The sequence below is a fragment of the Leuciscus leuciscus genome (assembly GCF_965113295.1).
Source record: "Leuciscus leuciscus genome assembly, chromosome: 17".
NCBI classification, from domain to species: Eukaryota; Metazoa; Chordata; class Actinopteri; order Cypriniformes; family Leuciscidae; genus Leuciscus; species Leuciscus leuciscus.
In genome coordinates, this window is record NC_138741.1 from 23011472 (window position 1) to 23026176 (window position 14705).

Consider the following 14705-nt stretch of genomic DNA (forward strand, 5'->3'; position numbering starts at 1 on the left):
CTTAATGCAGCCTTGATGAACATATGAGACTTCTTTCAGAAATATTTAAACAATCTGACTGAACCTAATCTGAACCCTAAGTTTAGGCTAATATTTTTTTCAGTTTCACTTCCTATTAAACATTATGCCCAAATCAGCTGTTAAAAAGGACGTATTGATCTGTCTTGAAGAGTCCTGTGATATATTAAGATATTACTATTTTAAGCAACAATTTCAACAATGCATTTAGAGCTGCACAAAACCATAATGCTAGTTCAAGATCACCTTTGCAACTTTTTTTTTATTGCAACTGGAAGACAATACATCACAGAAACTTGATGGTAGGGTTGGAGAAAAAAATAAAATGAAAGAAAACAAATAGAATTGTCGTAGCAATGGACAAAGTGGTATTTACATTAATCGATAAAATTGTTGTCTTTGGCAATATGATTACAAGTCAAAGGAAATACAGAGTGCAATTACGCCTCTATATTGACATATTAGCAGGGTGCACATGCCATCAGACCGAGTAATTCATTACAAACCAAATGGACTCCGTTACTTTCATCTTAAACAACTCAAACGCTTAACAGAATGGCAGTTAACAGGAACCTTTCAACAAAATGATCAACAACAATGAAAAAAACAATGAAAAAAAAGAAAGAAACACTTCGCCTCCAATTAACGTTTTTTTTTTTTTTTTTTTTTTGCTGGCTCTTCTTTTTAACGTGTTTCAGGTTCCTCTGAAAGAACTGGAGAGGAAAAGTTACGTAGTGAGTGTTGTCTTTGAAGGAAGGCAGTGTATAAAGGACTCGTAGCTCTCTCTGCTACCGGTTTCCCAGTTTGAAGCACATTGAACAGAAACGTGATATGGCAGATGTTGATAAAGACCAGCAGACAAGGTTATAATTGGGGTTATTTCGCGTAGATGTGGGGAGGAAACGTCAAGAAATGTCTAGCTTGGTTAGGGAAAGGCATGCCAACTGGAGACATCACATTAACACTCATGGGTCAGATATAACATTCAACACGCTACAAAACATTAGGTCGAACCATTATCATCATCAGATGAACAGGGAAGACAGTGTGACTTCATGAAACACAGCAATGCAGAGCGATATTAACAAATATGACTGAGAATATCTTATACATGGGTACTTGAGAGAAATGCTACAACTCATTGACATGTTTATGAATAACATATCAAGTATGCATGTGTATAGAGTCATTACAGGCTTTGGCACTGAAACCTTAAGTTCTTTACCGTACGTTAAAACAATAAAAGTGCAATTCGGTGAGGTCGTGAAAATATATACACTAGCGTTTGCACTGAGCTCTGATATCACTTGTTTTCGTCTATAAGTGCTTAAATATATATGTGTGGAGGCGTAAATATCCGTCTGACTGCCTGTACCGAGAACTGAATCAATACTGATGACTCCTGAACAGTGCTACATGTAAATACGGGAACAAAAAAAAATACTTGTACTGCAGATCCAAAGTCTCGTGGAACAAAATGGAAGACCCTGAATAAATCACAGACACGCACATCCGGATTACACATGGAAGAAAAGCAGGCACGAAGCCGGAAGGAGCAGGGGACCGACACTCACTACGAACTTCTCCTTGAAGACACGGACATTGACGTAGCGGGTATTCGTTAGAGGGGCGGCTGTTAGCGTGGACCGAGAAGGCCCAAGCCCGAGTCCTCGTATTGCAGAGAGAGTTTCCCAACAGTCAGTGTTTGTCCCTGAAGAAGGTAATTGTGAAGATGCCTGCTTCAACACAAAGGCGATGAGGACGACAAATCGAAATCAAAACCGACAAAAAAACAACGAAAGAGACTAGGCCTATCGGCATAGAAATTAGAGGCGGTGCCTTAGTTCTCTAGGATCTATATTTATATGAAAATAATTCATGCTCCATGCTAAATACATTATTTACCTTACATGAACTTTGATTTTTTTTTTAAAAAACGGTCTTCTTTTTCTTTACAGAACCCATGCAACACGATTTGGAAAATCCTGCTGGCTACATTGCTTAAATTAAGAAAGGAAAATGGTCTAGTGTTACTTTTATACAGTGTTTATCCTGACTGGATGAAATTGCTTATTACATCACGAGGGTTTCAAAACAAAGAATTAGAAAACGTAAACAAACGAACACAAAACAACTCCACAGTCATTATTTTCCGCTATTAAAATACAATTGGCAGGTATTGTAGCATTAGCTCAGAGTTTTCCTTTTCATTGTGCCGAAGAAGAAATATCACCATCCACTATCGCTTTAGAAGGAACATATCACTCATTTTGATTGCTTAGGAAAAAAATGTGGGCAGTTTTGAAAGACATATTGGTAAATGTATCACTTTTGCCACCAAAAAGCACTTTGACAAAGGCTTATGGCTTACTCTCATCGTGGTGAATTATGATTCATACGAGCCAAACGACAACTACAGACATGAGTGTTCTCCACTCGATGCTGCTGGACTCCTTTAACGGCGAGAGCATCAAGGGGAAGTGACATCACAGAAACTGCCCGAGGATTGTCTTTGGCACTGCCCTGTGCTTCTAAAACATCTTATATTACATCAGAGATTACTAGAACCTATAATTATCAGTAACTCTGGCGAGCTGCACCACAAAATAAGAGTAGTTTCACTTTTCACTATGACAATGGGGCAGGGCAAATTTTGCTATCACTTTTTTTTTTTCTCCTCTCTCAGAAGAATGAAATAATTTGCTGAATATCTTAAAAAAGGGAAGGCTATGGCTTCAATCTCCGTAGATTAAAAAAAGAAAGAAAACACAATAAAATAAGTGAACCAAAAAACAAGAAACCCTCAGTAAAATGTTACCTATAAAGATAGGAAAACAAAGTGATTGTTGATATTGCCACAAATCAGTAGAATTCACCTGATGTCCTGGGAAAAAAAAAAGTAAATTCTATTCAAAGTGATGTTTTTTTTCTCTCTCTCTCTTTATAATACAGTCTGTTCATTATTTTTGCTCTTTCTGCCCCTTTGCCGTCCGGTTGGTGATATTGTTCAAACAGGCCCTGACTCCCGCCAAATGAAGCAGGGACCCGGCCGCCTCCTTCATCTCCTCGTCGTCACTTTCCGGAGGCTTCTCTGTGCGCCTCTTTTTTAGAGGAAGAGTGTCACTGGCCACTCTCTGTTTGACTTTTGTCAAATGTTGCCGTTTCTTGTGCTGGGCCAGAGCCAGGGCGTCCACGGACCACTCTTTGGGCTCCTTCTTGATTTTGCTCTTGTCGTCGTCCTCGACATCGCTGCCAGTCTCGTTGGCGTGGAAGCTCACCTCGCTTCCGTCGCAGTGAGCCTCTTCTCCGACGTCCGAGCTGGAAGATTTGGCAAAACTGTAGGTGTGGTCATCCTTGGGGTCGCTGCTGACCAATGGAGAGTTACAGGTTGGCTCGCCGTCACTGGTAATCCTGTATTCGAGTACTGACCTATTAACACAGACGAGAGATGCATTAGTGCAAACCGCACACATGCTGTTCTTGTTGTACTGTGTAAGTGCTTCGTAAAACAAATGAACTACATGCGCTTACTGTGTAATTATTTTGTGGAGCTGCTTGTAATTATGCTACTATAGTAATTCATTATAATAATATGTGTAACATGGACACTCTGTACTGATGTTTTGCTGTTTTTTTGCACAGATGGCAACAACCTCTGGAACACATGAATACATTCAGTCCATTTGTTATTGTATAAAGTGGGTAAATCTAAAATCACAAAACCAGTCCTGGGTCATATTTCACCCATAAATCAAAAGAAAAAAAGAGAAAAGGAAATGAAATAATCATATATCATACATTAAAAAGTTTGGGGTCAGTAAGACTTGTAATGATTTTAAAAGGAAGTCTCTTATGTTCACCAAGGCTTCATTTATTTGATTGTCAAGAAACAGTGCTTATTATTAATCATTCCTTTTTCCTTTTCTTTTTTTTCTCTCTTTTGATTACGGGGTAAAATGCTAGAACTACAACTGTGGTTAACACATCTCACAGCTCTTCTTTTTTATTAAACTTGTATTGTGTGTTGGTAAGCACCACATCCTCAAATGTTAAAAACAATTATTGTAAGCATTTGTCTCTGAAATACACTTGAGCTTTGAAGCACCTCTTCAGCCGACCAACAACAATTAAAAAGTGAATTAATTGGCGGTTTACAAAACGCTCCCCTTTTCGGTAAAATAACATGATGAAAAATAAGAGAATAAAGACAGTTTAGCTCTGTTTATGCCTCTTATTCTCAGAAACAGTAATGAAGTGTCTTTACAATGACATTTGTTTTGTGCTTCTGGTCACAGTTCAGTTTAAGAGTGAAAAAGAACGCACTTTGCAGATTTGCTGCAGAAACGCTAAACCTCCCTCTGTGGTTCGAAAAATAATCCTAAGAGCTTTTCCACTTCCTGCCTCATATGTGCATTTATGATTCATAAATTATAGCCGCAGCACAGCAGGCTTAAGAAACTGCTTTAATAATTAATGCCTAAATGCAGTGTCACTCATTTTAAAGAGGCTGTTTTACTCTTTGGACCGTCACTGCACGATATGGGCATCATACAGCCACTGAGAGGCTGAGGCCCTGTGTGTGCATATGGACAAAGGAGAGCTGTTGCTGAATGCTCTTATCATAATCGAGGTAATCTGACATATTTATCTGGTCTAGGCCTTTGTTTTATGTTAATAAAATAATTCATCTTACTGGGGGGATTCATATATGTATGCAACATTATCTTCGTGACAAATAAACAAATTTCATTGATGTGATGAAACAAAAACAACAAAATATTTTATTATTCATAATTATATAATTTAGTATTTGTTTTACAGCATTTAAAGTAATTTTATCTCTAAATAAATGCATGTGGAAAGGAAAGTAGGGAAAAATGTACTTATATTTTATACTTACAGTATATGTATATATTTTCTTTATGAAAATTACACCTTGGTGTGAGTAATTAATAAGGCCATTTTTATTTTTGGGTGAACTATTCCTTTAAATAAAAAGTTTTTATTCTAAAGTTGTTTTACACTATTATTCTGTTATGCATTTTAATATATAAAGTAAAATTGGACATTACGATGTGGTAAAATGTGACCTTGACATGTCGTTCAGAGGACTTTATATGAGCGCACATACAAACACACACACTTAAACACTGCGAACCTCTCTGTTTTAACTGTTGATTCTGCTGTTTTTCCACCTATTCGAGCCCTATGTTCTAATTACACATTTTAGTGCCCAGGCTTATGAATGTTTCACAGCAAGACAGACTGTCCATGTGTTCGGTAATGCCATTAAAAAAACTTAGTGTATGTGATCAATTATTCATCTCACATCATGCATGCAAGAGCAGGGCCTAGGCCTGAATGAGGAGGTGTGCTGATGTCTGTGAATGACCTCGCTGTTTTGCTCTAAGAAATAGCAGCTAGACTTCACGGAGTCAAAGGCAGAGATCAGATATGAACCAAGTTCTGCAGTGTGAGCATGCTTCAGATTGGCTGATAAACCTATCAATCAAGTAATGAGTCAGCGGCGACAGGAAATGCGCTCAAAGTGACCTGGAGGGACAGGACTGACCTGACAGTGGCTGTCCTGCTGACAATGGGGTTGATGGGAAGGGGTCGGATTCCTGGGAAGAGGCCCTGGCTCATCATTCGAGCGCCGTTCTGGATCACTCCCTGAGGGACTGGGGAGAAAACACAGATAATGTACATTAATGCACAGAGTACCTGCAAGCATATGGGAGCACAAATTCGTAATGCAAACAATTCTAAAGCAAAGTCCATTCAAAAGCATCACACCATGTTTAAGCATTTAGAATGGACTGAATGCTATGAATCATTTTAGCTTAAAATGGTTTAAATTCCAGCTGTTGATGTTGCAAGAATGAAATTTCCCTGTTTCAAATAGGATCAGACAGTCAAGAGACGTCCGAAATCGTCAGTTTCAATCTGTTCAGCTGGCTTTTGCAACTTCGAATACTAACTGGTACATAAAAACAAAGAAACAGTGGTTGGTTCATTAGCATGTCAGACGGGGCTCTTGTCTAAATAATACAGAATAAACTGCAAAGTGGACTCGACCGAAAGTCTGGTTCTGAAGGGTAACAATTTATTTCGATAGTCCACTTAAGACATTATATTAACTATAAGTAACTTTGCAACTACATGTCATTAGAGTATTAGTAGACTGTCTGCTTAATATCTGCTAACACTATTTTGATGATCCCCAAGAGACATGCTACTGACTATAAGTAACTTTGCAAGTATGTCAACTTATTCTATAACAGTCTTAACAGTCCACTGATAATGACTGGTAGCTGACATGTAGTTGCAAAGTTATATAGTTAGTAGAATATCTAAAGTGGACTATCGCAATAAAATAATGTGAGGGAACAGAACTCTCTAAATACATCTAAATATGGATAGTCAAATTGTTTTCCACATTGAATCAGGAAACAACCACAAACCCAATGGAAAATGAATTGCTTTCCTAGTTTCCTCTGTAATGTGAGGAAGACAGTAGCCCAGACAGATGATAAAATAACAAACAAGATTGTACTGCCACTTGAATTAAAAAGAGATAATAAAGGAAAAGAAAATTTTTCCAGGTCTAGTAAATCAGTCACCTGATTTTACAGGGAAGTGGGCTGTTATTTGATTGTTTTCATTCTTCTATAATGCTGATTATGCTATAAGCGCTCACTTTTTCTGAATGACCTCCCCTACAAGAGCACTGTATTGAATTGTATACCTCAAGATAATAAAGAGTATTGCAAGACATTACATTCATGTTACATTCATGTAAACGAACGTACAAAATATACTCTCTACAAACAAGCTAAAATGTGATTTATCAAGATCTTGACCAAACAATTGACGCACCTCTTGATGGAAATAACATCACAACATGTATTTCCATCAAGAGGTGAACCAATTTTTTGGTTGAACCAAGCTCTCTATAAAGTCTACTCCAGAACATCCCAAGGGCTTTCAACGAATTTAAGGTCTGGACTCAGAGGTGCCGATTCATGTGTGAAAATGATTCTTCAAGCTCCCTCCCAACCATTCTTTCCCAGTTTGAGCCTGATGAATCTTGACATTGTCATCCTGGAATATGGCCATGATGTGTCTTCCTTCATGCTTGTTTAAGAAATGAAAAGCTACACAATCCATCCATTAGAGTTAGAAGAACTGTTGCCAAACATATAACATGCCAGAAACATAATAATCACTGCAATTATGATCCAATCATACACTCTTAAGCATTTGCCTATTTAAATCCAAACAGCAAATCTTTTTTTGGCTGGGCAGTGTATATACATGTATATAAGTGCCAAAATGCATATCAGATGAGCAGCATCCTCCTTTAATAAGGGTTAACAAGGGACGGCAAATTTTCAGCGCTGCAGTCAAACGGGCTTAATGCTCGCTGCCCTTCTCTCAATCCAAGTACGGGGCAACATATAGCTCCATCTGGAAAACCAACCTGGACTCGTAACAGATGGCGAACACAAAAAAAGCACAAAATAACCATCCATTTAGAATCCACCACACTGATCTGGCCATTAGGCAGGAGCATTGTTGCCTTGGCAACTGGTCCCCCTATGTATGCCATAGTAGCGGAACTCAACTAGGTGACAGTGAGTTGTGGTTGTGAAGCCGAAAGGAACATCTGGGCTGGCTGGGTGCCCTCTTCACCCCGCCCCCCAAACCCTGAGGGAACACGCTGCCATAACAAGGTGAAGCGATGCCCTGTGACAGAGGCCGTCCCAGCTAACCAAGTGCACAATGAGAATTGACAGAGATGTGCGTCTCTCCACCAATTAGCGTGGATGGGCTAGCAAAGTGAATGGCTAATGATCTCGCCCCATTGTAGGCGGTTCATGTCGAGCCATCCATCCAGGCATCAGAAACAACAGCAGGACACAAAAGCAAAGCACATTCACAGTGCAGCCACATCAGGAAGGAAGCCAGTGAGGCTTTTGTGCCTGGGGATGTTCCCTCTTTTATGTGCATGAGAGCTGTTAAACAAAGGCTAGCTCCATTGAAAAGAAATCAAATCTGCGATCGCAATGAATGGCTTCACGTTAGCACCATTGACCGAGATTTTCTATGTGGCATTATGCGCGGATAATGCTGCGTTTAACAGCAGGTAATAAATAAAGTATCGCGGATGGTGACTTCCAGGAAGCTCAGTACACACACGCAACAGGACGCTCACTGTGAGGCAGAATCTGGAGCTGTGCAAACATCAGCAGTGATTCAGTGGCGTTTCTGTCACGCCGATGCCCATGGGAAGGTGTCCTGGCGCTCTCACAGGGCACTGCAGAGGCAGTCGGTGCACAAATGCTATCAGACTGTTCATTCGCTCTCTCTCTCTCTCTCTCTCTCTCTCTCTCTGCCTTCCTCTCAAGCACATTAATGTATGGCAGATGGCCCTGGAAACAGTGGCCCTAATACACAATTCTGTATTGAAAAGTCAGTTTCTCTTTTATTCTCTCTCTAACAACTCTATTCTAAAAGGGGACTGTTGAGTTGATTATCAGCATAATGTTTGTTCCCACTAAAAAACTTACATTCATAAATTTTGTACATCCCTTTTTATGTGATGTTTTTACTGCAATCAGGGTTAATAAAGTGAACTGAAACTGATTTCAGCTAGTGGCCAAAGTAGCATTTCTCATTTCCATTTAGTTTAACTTGATGTACTAAAATAACTTAATATAACTTAAAATTTCAAAAATAAAAAACTACAAAAATAAAAACGAATTCAAAATATCTATAAAAACATTTAATAGTATCTCAATGATAGTAAAATAACACTGCCACAAATTCAGCTTTGTAACCAAGATTACATTTTGAGGTTGACAAAATTTCAAAAATGACGAAAAAAAGAAGAAGAATCAGAATCATACAGCAAAAACATTTAGATTACATCTGCATAATTTCCAGTTCAAAGAAAAAAAAAATTGTAAAGAAAAAATGTATTAAATAAATACATAACTACTAGCCAAAATAATAATAATAATAATCTTTTAAAAAAGCAGCAAAAATCATATAAAATAAACATAACTATTAATGTTAATCAATAACTGAATGTTGATCCCTGTGAATGCTCAGATGGAAACAGTCCTTGCTGCTTCTCAAGTAGTTAAAAAAATAAAATAAAAGTACCTCAGCACCTGCCTTTGCAATATTTGTCCACCAGGGGGAGTCATTCACAACAAAGCAGGTGTCTAAGAGAACATTTAGTCCACTCTTTCCGGACACATTCATATGATCTTATCAAAGTACATAAAAAAAAGTGCATCAAAGTTCATAATGTACCCTTAAAGCTCCATCATCTCTAAATGCTTCTTTGGAACAAAAGCATAAGTAAATGAACCTTACATTTTTGTGTTAACTTTCCCTTTTTATACATGATTTTGAACTCCTTCAGATAAAATTTCACTGCAGTGTTTTTTTATTTTTTATTTTTTTAGATAAGCTGTACTGAAAGGACTCCTTGGGCAAACTACACACTCAGTAAGAAGTACCTTAAAACGCTGCTTATACAAAGAGTTTCAGGGCGAGAGTGCTTTTGGCCATTGTTTTCTCACAATACAGCTGGGGGCTGCGTGATTCGTACATTCGGGCCTATGACACGCACCACTGCTTCTGTTGAGCGAGCGCTTCTTTACTCACAAAAGCCAAACAGCAGGGACTCCACATCCTCTCAAGAATCAGCCTCCGCACATGGGGCTCTATGGCCACTGGGCTGCTTTCTGTATAAACACCAGTGGAGGAGGAGGTGTAGGCTACTGAAGGAGCTTTTGTATTCAACTGGCACACTTCTGTAAAAACAGGTTCAAGTAAGCAAGGTCAGAGGCCATATAGAGTGACTGACTAAAAGCTTGAGTTTGATATAGCGAGAAAATCCTCAGCTTTTAAGCTATGAAATGTACCGTCAGAGCAATAAACACTTATCCAAAGAGAAAAACACAGTTCTTATCGTGTATTAGAATTTATCCAGAATGATAATCTGAAATGATTTACAATGAAAATTTAAATCTCAATTGTCTTTTAAGTGAAAACTTTGGTCTCGTCATCTCAGAAATACTACCTTGCCCCCTAATAGTTCACCCAAAAAGGAAAAATCTGTTACCATTTATTCATCTTCACCCTCCAAACCTGTATGACTTTCTTTCTTCAACATGAAAGGAAATATTTGAAAGAATGTTCAATCTGCCGTTAAATAATGAAAGCATACAGTGACCACAGGCTGTCAAGCTCCAAAAACACCATAGATGTTCCATAAAACGAATGCATATGATTTATAAATATTTTTGAATTTTTGTGAGGTCAATTCACACAAAAAAAATAAAAAAAATAAAAGTTAATGCATTAAAAAATATTTAAATTATTATTAATATTATATATTATATTATGTACTTAAATATCAAAATTAAATAAATGTAAAAAAAAGCATCACTGTATAAGGTGCCACAAATAACCTACAAAAGGCATGCAGCCCAAAGGCAACCCCCCACCCCCCACCAATCCTGTCTTCATTTTCTTTTTCTTTTTTTCAGGTGCTGAACTCATTCGGGAGCCACATGCGAATCTCTCGTTCCAGGACTGAAGATTGAGCCATACATACGCAACCCGATGTGAAATCAGCTCGAGGAATGTCTGCGGCCTAAATATCCGATTCAACGAGTATAAAAGAATCCAGATTAACTCCAGCAAGACTTAATGGTGGCTACAGCTTTGTAGAAATGCGCCAGAGAAACATGCATTTACATGCCTGCTCATTTAATCTAATACTGCACCCGCTGGAATCACTCCTCCGGGGTATAATGAGAGAGACACGGTGAGAAAGGAGATAAAGACAGATAAATACACAGAGAGACGCTGAATGGAAGAGTAAGGGCGATGAGAAATGCAGATGACAAATTCCCTGTACTGTAAACTTGGCACCTGCTGTTGTGCAATAAAGCCCATGCATTTAGCTTAATTCTTTTCCCAGACGAACTATAGGAAGTATATTGGATTTGAGGGGATCGGTTTTCAGCTCGAATATTTTCAGCGTGATAAATGTCAGCATTAGCCGGAATTAAAAGGAAGGAGCAGTCAAATGATACACTGCTATCTTGAGGCATTGAGGCAGGAATAACAGTGCAAAGTGATGCTGGTGTCTTAAACAATTCTCTTACATGCTACAAAAAGCGCTCGGCTGTGGTGATGGATTCCCGGGTGCTGTGAGAAGTCCTTCTGCCTTTCACTGACAAATAATAGACCCTATACGCACTCCAGAGATGGCTAACGCATACATCACACACATAAAGGCTTGAGAGGGAGAAACAAAGTGAATGCCTTTTTGTTCATAGAGTCGCAGCGACTGCCACGACACAGAACCGAATCCAAACAAAATGTCGTTTAAGGATATAATTTCAGGACGAGTTGCTGTCAGTACATTGGCAGAGATTGAAGGGCCCTTTGTAGGTCACACAGTGACAAGTGACCTCCTTAGGGACTAATCTTCCGCTCGCTGCTTCACAACTATTTACCAGGCTGCCATGGCAACCGAGACTGATATCCGAGCGTTCGGATCCCGCCTCTCGCTCCGGTGACCAGGAGCAAGGTCAGGCCAAAAAGATAAACAGCGCACGGGTCTCAACGTTATGTAACTCTCCCTCTGACAGAAGGCAGATGCGAGCAAACGAATGCTCTTTTTTAAGTCGGCACCAGCTGCGTAAAACAGAGGCAGGCGAGATGCCAGCGCATGTTTTGAAGGCACGGCGTGTGAGCTCTCCCTTTGATTCTTCAGACAAATGAACATGTTGAAGTGCTTGAAGAATATCTATTATTCACAGGGTGGAGACCCAGCGTTCATTTTTGTGTCAGACTCTGATGAGATATAACACGCGCTGTCGGGAGCGCAAACTTAACAACGCCTCTCCCCACGTCTGCTCGTTTGCGTCAGGGCCCCAAGGTTAAGCGTCTTTAAGTGGTATGTCTTAAATCACAACAAGCATTTTTGCAAATAAACCTGTCGTTCAGGTTGAGTTGAGGTATGAAGTTGGAAAACAACAAAGTCATTTAGCTATGCTGGGTCTATCTGCACTCTGGTGCGATTGCTCTGTTAGTGCGGTTCATTTGATTACTGTAAGTGTGAACGCTGCTAGCTGAACCCTGGTGCGCACCAAACAAGCAAGCCGAGACCCCTGAAAAAGTGAACTCTGGTGCGGTTCGACTGAAATATGAACGCAACACGGACAACAGACATCCAAACGAACCAAAAACGGGATGTGATACCACAAGATGCAACCCTAAAAAGGACAGAATGCTCAATGCTCAAAGGCTCACATACAATGAGCGCATTTAGCCCAGAACAGCATTGGTTTGGATGTTTGGCAAGTTCCGTCTCAAAATAAGTTTATTTTTATTTTTTATCTTTAGGTTCGGTTTTAAATGATAGTGTGAACGCTAAGCGAACCAGGACTAAATGTATTATTTTCTTTTTTTGGTTCGAACCAAAAGAACCAAGAGATCCGAACTACAAGTGTGAACGCCCTTAAAAGGAAAGCTTTTCGAAGCGATGCCATAGTAGATCAAGGGTGTCCAATCCTGCTCCTGCAGAGTTCAGCTCCAACCCCAATTAAACACACCTGAAGCAACTAATAAAGGTCTTACGAGGCATTCTAGAAACTTCCAGGCAGGGGTGTTGAGGCAAGCTAGAGCTAAACTCTGCAGGACATTGGCCCTCCAGGACCAAGTTTGGACACCCCTGCCATAGAAGAACCATTTTGGGTTCGCTAAAGAAAATTTTGGTGAACAGTTCTTAAAATAACCATTTTCTCCTTATTGTGAAGAATATAATTATAAGAAACCACAGAACCAGATACAAATCGTCCCCTTGGAATTATAAGGTTCTATCTGACATTTTTGTCAAAATTTTGTTATTCACATATTCTTATTCTGTGACTACTTCTTTACATTATGTGATGTTGTTTTTAAAGTTGTGTACATTTTGGAACTTTTTATTTAGAAAATAAAAAGGTTCTTTCTACACAGTCGAATGGAATGCAAAAACTTTCAACCTCAATATCTCAAAACCAGTCGGAATGCAGAGAGAACCTTATAATTCCAAGGTGGCGAAATAAAGGAACCTTTATTTTTAAAAATGTAAACAGAGTATCTGATTCTTTTTCATGCTGAGACTGCTACATAGTAGAATCGATTGCATGGATCGTCAGATCTGAATCCACAAGAGCAGCTGTCCCAGTTAAGCAATGAGCCATAGTAGAGGAACGTTCCTCCATCTGGGGAAAAAAAACCCTGTTAAAGTTCAATTACCATTTTTATAATGATGCGGATGGGGTTTTGCTTGTTTGCAGCAACAACTAAGTTTAATTGCGCAGTTAATAACATAAAATGCCTTCCCAAAATACACCGTGTTGGCAAACAGAACCCAGCCGTTAGATATCACAGGAAGGGAAATAATCTGAGAACGAGAGAGAAAAAGACAGAGAGGGGCAGAAATACTTAGGCTATAAACCCAGTCGGACTCCTAAAGCTAGTGTTGTTTTTGTTTGAGTTGACGAAATCTATAGCACACACGGCAGGACGAGAATCAGACTGCTTTTAAAAAATACTGCAAGCTAAAAACAGAAAAACAGACAACATTTTGGTGTCCTGCCTCTTCATTTTCATAAGATTAAAGCGACTTCTGTATTCAGAGTGGGTCGCCTCAAAGGCGTCGACTCTACTGTACCGCTATAAACTAAGCCAGGAGGCATCCGATGTTACAGCGATGAATAAACACGAAGAGCGTGTTTGTGTGGGTGCCATCACGTAGTCTGTGTTGATATGCAGAAATTGCTCTAATTCTGAGAGAAGTCAGTAATTTCCCTCAGGTGCCCGCCTCAGGCCCCGCGGTGGTGCGTAGGCCTCGGGAGTGCTCAGAGATTAAGGGCTTACAGTTGGCACATTAGCTGCTAAATGAATCCTGCTCTGTCACTGGTAACGGGGCCACATAGCTGTCAGATACATTTCACTGTAGTCTTACCTCACTCCTTTCAGCACACTAATGTACACAAACGCTTACCTCCAGTAGCTAATCTTACTGAAATAGTATTAATTTTGTTATGGCCTTTATTTCCCTTTTATCATTATGGATAGTGAAAAGGGAGCCTTCAATGCAAGGTATAAAGTCAGAATGGAATTGTAGTAGCCATTAAAACACACACACACACACACACACACACACACTTAGAGAAATTATGTGGTTATTTTTTTATCACTTGAAAAAAAGTTTACATACATAAATGTTTTGAGGATTATTTTAAAAGCTCTAACTTTAATAATGTTCGACCAAGGGAAAAAAAGCTTCTGGTGGGGTGTTTGGCTCGAGGTCATGGTGCAAAGGACCCTAGGTTGAAACTCTGAACCATCCTTTTAAAAAGCACAATTATTCCAAACTTTAGACCTTTTGCCCGCTGCTGTATATAAAGCATATTAAGCTAATTACAAATACTCCCAAATCCTAAACCTAAAACAAAAATACACTAAATAAATGATAAATTATATAGTACATGATGACATTATTTATTTGTTTTGATGAACCATTTTTACCTTTTTTGATGTCCAAAAAGGGAGGAAACAGTTTAGGTAAACTCGTCGCCAAAAGTATATAGCTAGGTCTAAAA

The 14705-nt window shown here is 39.1% G+C and overlaps 1 protein-coding gene across 9 annotated transcripts in view; it reads right to left on the minus strand.

Annotated features, from left to right (window-relative positions):
* Positions 1-260: 260 nt before the first annotated feature.
* The window catches only part of foxn3 (forkhead box N3), a 95390-nt gene continuing 80945 nt past the window's right edge, over positions 261-14705 (minus strand). For all 9 annotated transcript variants that reach the window (XM_082144140.1, XM_082144141.1, XM_082144147.1 and 6 more), the window contains 2 exons: positions 5591-5699; positions 261-3447 (listed from right to left, as the gene is read on the minus strand). In XM_082144140.1, the coding sequence (XP_082000266.1) occupies positions 2979-3447; positions 5591-5699 (578 nt within the window). In that variant the 3' untranslated portion in view covers positions 261-2978. The remainder of the gene's footprint in view (positions 3448-5590; positions 5700-14705) is intronic.